The sequence below is a fragment of the Primulina eburnea genome, chromosome 6 (genome assembly GCF_022965805.1).
Source record: "Primulina eburnea isolate SZY01 chromosome 6, ASM2296580v1, whole genome shotgun sequence".
In the NCBI taxonomy this organism is placed as follows: domain Eukaryota; kingdom Viridiplantae; phylum Streptophyta; class Magnoliopsida; order Lamiales; family Gesneriaceae; genus Primulina; species Primulina eburnea.
In genome coordinates this window covers 34,140,666-34,151,896 of record NC_133106.1, presented here as the reverse complement: position 1 = coordinate 34,151,896, position 11,231 = coordinate 34,140,666, and the positions used below count along the sequence as shown (strand labels likewise).

The 11,231-nt window shown below is 34.3% G+C and overlaps 2 protein-coding genes across 2 annotated transcripts; both read right to left on the bottom strand.

The window, feature by feature from the left end:
* Nucleotides 1-1,753: 1,753 nt before the first annotated feature.
* On the bottom strand, nucleotides 1,754-3,761 carry LOC140834559 (BTB/POZ domain-containing protein At5g41330-like). The gene has a single exon (XM_073199527.1). It carries the CDS (start codon nucleotides 3,314-3,316, stop codon nucleotides 1,922-1,924), a length of 1,395 nt encoding a protein of 464 aa, XP_073055628.1. The 5' UTR covers nucleotides 3,317-3,761; the 3' UTR covers nucleotides 1,754-1,921.
* Nucleotides 3,762-7,141: 3,380 nt separating this feature from the next.
* Nucleotides 7,142-10,940, bottom strand: LOC140834558 (AT-rich interactive domain-containing protein 2-like). The gene is given in 3 exon segments (XM_073199526.1): nucleotides 7,142-8,234; nucleotides 9,425-9,961; nucleotides 9,963-10,940. Coding segments are annotated over 3 exon segments (2,178 nt in total). The 5' UTR covers nucleotides 10,698-10,940; the 3' UTR covers nucleotides 7,142-7,328.
* Nucleotides 10,941-11,231: the final 291 nt, after the last annotated feature.

Below are 11,231 nucleotides of genomic sequence, written 5' to 3'. Positions count from 1 at the left end.
TTTTTTTAACAAAAAATATCGGTTATTTCGGTATTTGAAAATCAGTTCGGTTAATTCAATTTCTATGAATATTTCGATCGGTTCGATTATTCCAAAATAAAATCGGTTAAATCGGTGACCTAACCGAATAGACCGATTGCACACCCCTAACAATTTGGTCTGTTTTAAAGCGTCTCACTCAAGTTTTACAATAATTTGAATTAAATTATACATGTGTTATATAATTGTTTTTTAATTTATCATCTCATTCATTATTATTTTATCTCAACAAACGTCAAATGTATTTATTTATTTTTAAATAAGAAACTATGCATCTGATTTAAATGTTTTAGATTAAGTGACATCATTGTATATAGACATAATTGTTGTGCTCCATGTATATATATGACATGGATGGGATATTAGGTACTTCGATGGTATCTAAATATAACTTCATTATTATTACTATAATTGACATTAATGTATATTTAGAAAGAGATTTGCATGGTTGAAAGTTAAATATATTTAATAATGCTCCAAATAAATCGTGTTTGTATATCATAATAGTTTTGTAATAATGTGAATGATTGATTTAATTTCATTGGGTGTTATTACAGCTTTTGTAAATCCAATTATCCAACCTTTTTAACCAAATACCTTTTTTATTATGTTCTACAAAATTCCATGGAAATTTTCTTTTATGCAGATCGAAATACTTGTTAGATATACTCGTATGTCTCAAATTTATAGGTTTGTTTACTTTGTCCAGACAGATTAAGAAAATCGTTAGAAAAACAACATTTAAAACAAACTTCCTATTTTATCCCCATCGAATACAATTTTCGCAATTTAATTTTTAATTTCTGAATTTCGAATAATAAATATGGAAGCGTTTAGCGTTCATTATTGAATTTGGGTACTAGGCTAATAGTTTGGTTGTGGTATATATACTGGATATGGAGCCGGTCGAGGTCGATGTCGAAGTCGAAATCAAGTGTATATAATAAATTTTTAAATAATTACATTTACATTAAAAAAAATAATGATTTTAACTGTAGCTCTAACCAGAGTAAAACATACTGAAGCTTCCTCTCGAAACATGTACATGCATTGCGTACATGTCAAAGTTAAAATACTTTATGAACCGTGTGTCCGGCCACTAGTGGTTTAGAATAAGTGATGCAATAGTTGGATTTTTTGTTGGTTAATAATTTGTTATAATTAAATTTCGAATTCAATATCTCGTGATGGTTCCGTAATCTATAAATCGTTAGCCACGCTGTAATTGGATTTTATTAGCCTGTCAACATTTATTTGGGCCTACCATGGGCCAGCTCAAATTTCTGAGAATTTTAGATAATTCAACTGAAAAGGGCCCCATAATGAATGTTCCTTGATCTGTTTTGAGTTTTTTCTTCAGAAAAAAAAACCAATAATTCCTTTTCTTAAAAAAAAAAAAAAAAATAACACAAGCTAACATCATAGTCAGGTAATATACATTGTAGAAAATCATGTGCATATTTGTTCGAGAAAATATTGACAGGAGGAATCAAACTCCGGTCATTGGTAAAAAAATTCACATATTCTACCAAGTCGGACACTTATTTAACGACGCATTATATTGCTTGTTTGACCTTATTTTTATGAATATGCAATGATAAAATATTTTTTCCCGACTTGTTTAAAAAAAGGCATCATGAAACATTGAACTTGCCTGGGCATAATCATCTTAACAGGGCAACCTTTGTCTAATGAACTTGCCACACATAAAATAAGCAAAACGACAACAAAAACAATCCCACATGTTCAAGAAAGCTATACAATTCTATAATAAGATCAGCTAAATAAAATCAGAGACCATTCAAATTCTTTACAGCATCCATTTGATATTCACTGCGATGAAAGATTTAGCACAGCATATCAAAAGATTTAGAAATGAAACTCAGACACCTCTAACCGAATTCCAAACTTCCACGCACTGTTGATCCTTCCTTGTAACAAACATCTTGTTCCCTCCGAAACTCAAATTCGTTATCCGGCTATCTCCCATATCCTTTGCTCTTCCCATCATGTTTTTCCTAAACATTCTCTCTGACAAACCAATGTCCAGTTTCGCCAACGATCCGATCAAAACTTCTGACCATATCTCAAGATTTCCTCCTTTACTACAAAACACCTGATTCCCATGGCTTTCGATTCTACATCCGAACCCTTCTTTCTTCCCGTTCACGATCTTTCTTCCATCACCAAGACAAACCCAAGGTATGTCTGCATCCATGTATCTCAAATCCGCGAAGAACACTTCCCCTGTGCTCATACCGACCTTAAACATTGCTAAGTGCGAATCCGAGACCGTCACATCAGAAAAGCAATCAACTTTTTCTTTAAGTTCCCAAGCTACATTGCCACTCCTAATGTCCCAAAACTTAATATTTCCCGATACTCCAGATGGTCCGCTGTGAGAACCAGATGCCATCAACAAATTATGAGTCGAGACCCATTGCAATTTTGTTGCTGGGATTGCAGAATCAAGATCAGCACCGAAAATTTCATAGTGGCCGACCTTAGTCACAGGGCTTAAACTATTGTTAAGATCATATATCATTATGCAATTCGAATTTCTCCTACTTGACTCAAAGCTAGTGAACAAGTGTTCTTGTGATGCCCCAATGGCCTGAACTGTGGAACCAGACCTAGTGACATTCTCCCAATTCAAGGTCTCTTTGACGAAACCCTTGTCAAGATCGACGATCTGTAGCCCAGAAAAGTCGGTGGCACCTGCAGCCGCTACTACAGGGGACAATGCTAGTAATGAATCAATAGCTGTGAGTTGGGTTAAAATAGTGGATTTCCTATTCAATGACCAATCAAAAGATGTGATTTTACTTCCGTGAGCGACATGGAGTGATCCATAAGGTGTGGTGGAAATAGAAGAGGGCGAGTCTCGGCCATTCAAAGGCAAAATATATGATTTTTCGAGATTAAAGGCATCAAATTGAGAAGGGTTTGATTGAGAATTGATGAGAAGATTTTCGACACCATAAAACTGGGACTCAAAAATCAGGTCTTGAATATCAAAGGCTTTGGCTTTTGAGGGAAGATTTCCAGTCCTGAGGAGGGAAAGCAATATTGAAAAACGTTCAGGGTCTCTGTCAATAAAGGGGATAACATGACCAGAATCGGAAATCTTGGAGAACAATGATTTGGAACCAGCAAGAGAAAGAGTCTGTTTGGTGGTTTGAAAAAGCTGGCCACCCACATCGATCGTAACTATGTTTGAATTTGAATCCAGATGAAACCCATTTGAAATTGGCTTCGATCCTAAAAAAGGTGGCATCTTTCTTTTTCCCTATAAATAAATAATTAAAAAAAAAAAACCAATCTCAACACCGAGGAGTTCAAACGAACCAAAAACCAAGACTTTATTATTCCGATTCTGGGAATCTTCTAACAATCAATACCGTTAACTGGATGGTAAAAGCAATAATCGATCTCAAACGTCCAAGAACCTAGAAGAAAGACTTCAATTTTGCGCAACATGTGAAGAATCTTGAAAGCCTTTTGCCAATACTCCACGGTCTGTGAAATGTGTAATTGATTCAAGATGGAAGAGTTAAGAGTTTATTAAGGGTGAACCCGCAAGAAACAGTAGAGCAGACGAAAGAGAAAAACAACGCAGGCGTACAGAGAACGAACGGTTTGGTTTGAATGATGGAAGAATGGGAGAGACGGGTGTGGTGGAAAAAATAGCGGAGGCGGATTTCTAGAAGGTCAGCAATTGGTTTATGGTATTAATGACATTATGCTCTTTTGGACAGCATGGGATCATCAACGTTGTCATTAGACCAGATTCTGTATTCAGTGCCCCTGTCAACCCCCCAAAATTAGGTCCACCTAATCTTTATTTTCCACACCTTATATTTTAAAAATTAATAATATATACAACCTTGTATGAGTTAGATAGAGTCATTATAAAAATAAAATAGTAATTTAGTGTAATTTTTAGAAGTCTAAAATTACTCTTCTTTCTTTTATAGCCCACTATTTCTTTTTCATAAACATTCAACATGTAAAAAAATTAAATATACAAATATTAATAAAAATATAAATTTTATTCAAATTTTTAAAGAATACTTATATATAAATTAGATGAGCAATATAATACTACCAGAGAGGACACAATTTTCTCCAATGTTACCTTATATGTACTTAAATTAACTTTGTTTTTTGTTTTTTAAAAATTTCAACAACATTTATTTTATTTATTTTGTGTAATAATCATTCAATTTTAAACCCTCCAAATTGTCACTTTAATTTTTTTTTATTTTTGACTTTCACACCTTTTTTTATTTATTTTTATTTCACATTCAAATATTATTCTCCATAGTTTTTCATTCACGATCCAGTATAAAAAATTGTCCACCTCGCGTGTGCATAGTACATTAAGTTTGATTATATTGTGTCAAATCCTTCATTTTTGACAGGTCAAATGCTTATTAACATTCGTTATCAAAAAAAATATTGATATACACATGTTATTAAAAAAAAATTATATATAAGGTTTTATTATTATTTTTTATTTTAAAACATTTCAAAAATAAAATTGTATATGCATCTGATACTGATATTTATTTAATTAAACTTTAATGTCCTATAAAAACTATTGTGGTGTGTAGTCCAACACTTTATTTACTTCCAAAATACTTCATCCTAGTTATTCTGCATACGCGATGCGTGTATATACAATATTTTTTATCATTATCGATGGACTAAAGTGAAATTTGACAAATTATAGAAGGACTAAATTGATATTTGAATGGTTGAAATAAAAAAAAAATAAAAATAAAAGTGTTTGTTGAAATTAAAAAAAAAAAACAAAAGTGTGATATTAGTATCATATAAAGGTAAAATTGAAAAATAAAAATTGGTGTCCTCTCTAGGTAGTTATTATCATGTCTTCACACTTAATAATATAGTATAGATATAACTTCTCATGTCCACACATTTTCAACAAAAATTTCCAAACGAGAAATTGAGAATACACATTGTCAATAAATATCTATCAAATCTATAAAAGTGTATCATTTGAAAAATCACTAAAAATCATTAAAATTCTTAATTAAATACATCCCACATTTGATTTGTCTTTAGTTTCCGCATATTATCTGATATGCATGTACGGATGTGCTTGAACTACTTAAATTTTTCTTTAGAGTAAAAATAGTTGGGAAAAGGAATTAACAAGGAAGAGAATAATTACCATTTCCATAATTTTGTGACCAACTTAGTATAAAGACAAATAACATCGAACGGTTAGTTTAATATTACTCTTCATATTTGATTTTATATACTTTATAATTTTATCAATATCCCAAAAATTATTTATTTAAGAAGTAAAAAAAATCGATTATGTTCAGAATGGATGACTCTAATTAGTCATCGGCTAAAAACTTTAGAACTAAACCAATTAACTAATTTTTGTTGTTTATTGTTTTCACTATTCTTGCTACTCAAGACTTCAACTACAAATAGAGTGTAAAATCAACTTTTGTTATTTACAAGGCGAAATGCTAAAATAAATAAATAGTAATACAGCCATATCTTTGAAAATGGTATAAAATTTCTCCGGATTTACGCAGAAAACTTGTTCAAAATCTGTACTACAACTCTGCAGTAAACACCGCTTACAAGAAACTCAAAATATCTATTGTGAAGTATGATTTTGAGCGTTTGCAAGGAGCCTGGTAAGTTTGTTAAGCGTCTCACGAGCAGATATGGTATCCGGATGATTTTCACCGCATATAGAAGTCCTTATAAAAACAGCCTTCCTTATCAAATCTTCTCCTGCATCACACTGTCCCCCTCTCACCATTAACTTGGCTCTAACTTCAAAGCATAGTCGCCCTAGCCAATGCGAGTTCTTGCCAAATACAAGGATTCAACTGAGCGTTTGTCTGAACGGGTTTCCAGCAAAATGACTTATCCAACCAGTTTTCAACAGGGGTAACAAATTCTTGATCTGCCGCTTCTAATGCATCTGTACATAGGTGAAGTAGTTCGAGTGCAGCACAGCAACGAGAGAAGGTGATGAATGTTCGTATTGCAAGTGGTAAGATCACTTCTTTTACGACCAACAAAAAGTTCAGATATTTTGAGCTCAACGACCATAGGGTCCTTTCCAAATCCGAGGAGCAAGAAACACGCTGCCCATACGTGATCAGAGTGGCTGGATATGATCCCGCGACTAGTGACAGCTTGCACCATGGCCTGCATGTGCAACTCCAGTGATTCCTCTCTTTCGAGCATAAAGTTTTACGAGCCCATTGAATTGAATGAGACCTTCATTTGAACACCCTCTAGTCATGTTAAATCTTAATAGTAACGAGGATGTTTATGCTTCTGAATTATCAAAATTATCCTATGAAGAAAAAATCAAATCGTCAACCAGCATAAAAATATCATTGACATCTTAATATCATTGAGCAAGGTTTAGTATACTTTGATCTTTGTAATACTTTAATTTTTTACGTTAATTTCTTCAACCAGTTGTTTTATATGTTAAAGATTGTGGGAAGAGTTTTATAGAAGTTGAGATTTTTTAACTTTTAATATAACAGTGATATGAAATAGTAGAATCCGCAGAAAAAAATGAGTTTATAAATTTAGTACTGCGGACACCAAAACTTGACTCATGTGATATCATAAAAAATGGTTATATATGTCAGTCGCTTATGTGATGTGATTATATCATATTTATTAAGTTCTGTGTACTTTGGTCATAGTAATTGTATCACAAAAATAATGTTTTTGCCTATTCTATTTGGTGACAGTAGCTAACCAAATCAATCATTCATCAATCAAAAGTAAAATATATATACAAAGAAACCATTTCAATTTCAATGATTAAAAAAATACACACAAAGACTTTTGTAAAATCTCAATTTTATAAAACAGACCTCCAACTTGATCAAACTCATAAAAAATATTATTTTTTACACCAAAATTATTACTTTTCATGATACATAAAACAGATAATCTATGCTAATAATACTCATAATCAAAATAATATTTTTTCATGATGATATAAATAAAATATATATCTGATAAAATTAACATGTAAAATAATCTCACGCATGAGTTTTTGTGAAATTGCCAAGCCTCCCCTGTAACTAAAATCAAAACTTCGGTTATCTGCTTTTGACATCGGTAAGATATTTACAATTTCAACCTGACGGTACAAATGCCAACAGGATACTCCAAAATCAAAATTTTTTGTGTTCCCCATCCCTCCTAGCACCCCATGTGATTGGTAAAGCAAAGATTTTGAAACGAAAGAACAATCGTTTGTGTTAGGGTAGTTCAGACGACTGCTTGTTATGGGTGCAAGAAACTAAACTTGAACCAGGTATATTGAGAGCTTTATATCCAAAACTATCGCCTACCAACCCACATTCTTTTTCCTCATCATCGCTATCGATTTCTTTCGGAGTCACTCGATTTTGGTAACTTCTGCGCTGCACAAGGTATACATTAAAGTAGTAGCTAATCAACTTTTCTCTCGTCTTAGATGGTAAGAACCGGTGAGAATTGTTCCCGAACTTGTTTGGGTATGCAGAATGTGACCTCATCATGTCTCTGAATCTACTTTCCTCTTCTTTTGTCCAAGAAAGTGAAACTTCCTCTCCCATACGATCGAAGCGCCAACGGTAGAATAGTAATCCAAGATCACGCCTTAGTTTGAACCGCTTCTCAGCTATGTGAAACCGAACACATTCAACAGAATTGGTAAACGAGCAACTGCAAAAATCATGTCTTCCCTTACCGATGGGATCGAGTTTACCAACAGATTTTTTTTCACCATTTTCTTGAGGCCACATTCTTGTGCCGAGCCACTTGGAGTCGCTTTTGAAACGCTCACCCGTCCATGCAGGGACTTCAGCTTGAAAAGGAGGACCCACAGAAACATGCTTCTCAGCTGGCACATCATAGGACTCATCATCGTTCAAATCTATAGCAGGTTCCTTAACATTTGTAGAAACTGGCTTTACGGGTGTTTTTAAGCAATCACTTGTTTTAGCTTCGTGATGGCTAATAACTCTACTTTGAGGTGCTGCGTCTAAATTGCAACATGGACACGAGTAAGGACTTGTTGACGAAGGTACTCTATCTCTGTATCTAAGTTTTTCCACTGATTGGTGATTGGAAACATGGGCCTCGTACATTGAAGGATGCATCCTTGGCTTCTTATGTTTATCCTGGTTCATGATGAGAAAGTCGGAAACTTAGAAACGGCGGCGGAACATAAAAGATGAGCATCAAAACAGCAATACATTCAATCATTAATAAGTTCAAATATAACCATTTCTATATTATTCTGCCTCCTAGAAACAGCATGAAATTGAGGACTCACAAATCCTTAAAATTCATAAGCACGAAACAATTCTCATATATTTAAAAATGTTTCCAAGCCCAAACTAAAACTGCAAGACGATCCATGATATGAATTTGGAAGACCTAATTCGATGCCCAAACCATTAGGCAATAATGAGGAAATATAATATATTATGTTGACAAATAAAACATGTCGCAAAGCAAAAATAGTCCATAATTTAAAGAACACAAGCTAGGTCTAGACACCTCTCATCAACAAAAAATAACAAACTTGATCTAGCAGGGTTCAGAAGGGTATAATTTTGAATGAGATTCAGTTATATATCCAGGGGTCGGGATATCCTTGAAGGTTTAAGTTCATATTATTTGCATTCACATCTCCTACACTTGATGCATTTGATACTCACCTCCCTTATTAAGAGTAAAAATTATTACATGTCAAGCGAAGTGAATGTCAAATACATAAGAGTGTAGGGGAGGTAAATGCAAATTACTAGTTTAAGTTCAGCTTTAACTAAGGGTCTTGATGTCTTTAATATCCCTGGAAATAAGGAGATATGAAAGATGCAACCGACGATATCTTCAGAGATGGCAAAAATGTAGCAGATTGACTTGCGAATAAAAGAGCACAGGCAGAAAAAAAAGATTTTGGAGGGTTGTCTGTTCATGTGTAACTTATCATTGCCAATGAATTTCAAAACTACACATGCAAGGCAGTGCATGTCAAACCTATAGCAACGGCAACTGAAATATTTCTGCAAAGTATAATGATGCCCTTCATATAATGAAGATTAATTTGACAAACGATTTCCACTGGTTGACCTGAGGCAAAAATAGCTACTAGCCTTCTCAGTCATTAAACTCCTCTCGCAAAATGAAGGAAAAAGGCATATATAGAAACTCCATCAGATTCCAAAATTTTATTCGGGCTTTGGGCAAATATAATTGATAAAAGCAGCAACACACAAGAAATGTAGGACAACACTAATGGAGTAAGTTAAATAGCTTCTTAAAATTGATCGGAAATAATAATTTAGAAAGATAAACAATTTACCTTCAGATGTTCACGTGCATTTGCATCAGCAGGCCTTCTTATCATCAATGTCTTCCGAACCAATAAAACTTGGACCCAGAGCTCCTCATTCCCATGGTCCTTCCACTTGGAACACTCGGGTATCAACCCATTTGCAGGATCATCAGACTTTTTCGCAATATACTTCAGCCAACCTAGCATTTCTAATAAGGATCGATGTTCTCGCTTTCTCTTCAGAGAATCTAGGGTATTTTCAACATTGCCTTTTTGTGTTATGAACCGTTTTTCGTCATCAGCAATTTTCTCAGGGAGATCATGCGCTTTGCTGATAACTTTCTCAACACCTCTCCTAGCTAATACATTCTCAATTACTTTCTTCCCTGATGCCATGATACTGACACGGTCTTCAGCACATGATTTTCCACCGCCACCAAGAAATCCTTCAGGAAAATCATTTACTTCATTAGCAGCCTTTTTGGATACCCAATCAGCCTGATGCTGCAAAATCATCATCGATAAAGAATTTTCCATTATCATCTTCAACATTTTCATCTTCATCCCCGCATATCTCAATGATTTTATTGGAAATCCTCTCAGATGATGCTGTAAAGTCGTCGTCACAGTTGATACATAGTTTTTCATCGTTATCATTAAAGAAACAATTTTGATCATTCATTTGTCCATTCATAATCCCTCCAATTGGTGAGAAAAGACATGTGGTCTCTCTAGTATTTATATTGCTCATGTCCCTGATACGGTCCACAAACTTATCATCTTTCTCTTTCCCTTCTCGGTGGTCCAATACAACATGGAACCTTGTTTCCAACTCCCTTGACAATGCATCCAACTTTTGAACAAGTTCAATATTCCAATTCTCCAAAGCTCTGTCATTAAACCCCTGCCGTAACCATTGATCAAACTCTTTCAAATACTTTACATAGATCAATTTAATGGATGGAATCAGCCCAAAACCCAATCCACATTCTCCCGAAACAAAACCCCACAAATTATTTCTCGAAACAGCTTCATAACCTCCCACTTTCCTCACCACCCAAAACAGTTTAAACAAATCCACCGGCTTCTCATCGCCGCAAAAGGCTGGAATAGGTCTAACGCACTTGTCTACAGAATTTTCTACCACAAAATCAACAAGAACCTGATCAAATAAACCCCTTAGGCTCTCCTTACACGGATCAAACCTACATTCCTCAACCGGAATCTTTGTATCAAAATCAGCCTCAAATTTCTCTTTACCATTTCCAACACCATTTTTTAACTCCGTCCATCTTTCCATTAACTTTTGTTTCCCCCCTCTCAGTGGAACTTTTCTGCGCTTTTTTCTCTCTCGGTAGGTATATCTAATCCCCAAAATAGATAAATAAATTAATTATAAACACAAGTTCAGATGAAGTCAAGAACAGGGTAACCAACCAACAATTCTTTTTATTGAAAAGAACCTAATTCAAAGTAAGACCATACATGCAATCAAATACACATGAATACTACCATCTGCGTGTCAAAGTTGGAAACTTTTACCTTGTTTTGGGATGGAGCAGCAACGGATACAGAGCTGCTCTGCGTACGCGGCCTGTGGCAGGGAAGAAATATGCAGTAAGATTCAAATTTGGGGGAAATTTCAGATGTATTGCGTAAACTACAGGTGTTTTCCTTACGGTGATTGTTCTTATTGACAAGCGTCCATATGGATTTGGAAAGTTGATTGCGAGTGTGTCCGAATTTGCAGATATATTAGGGAAATGTTTATCGAAGTGAAGGAAAGGAATTCGAAAAGGTAATTTTATTTATTTATTATTTTCCATGAATACGG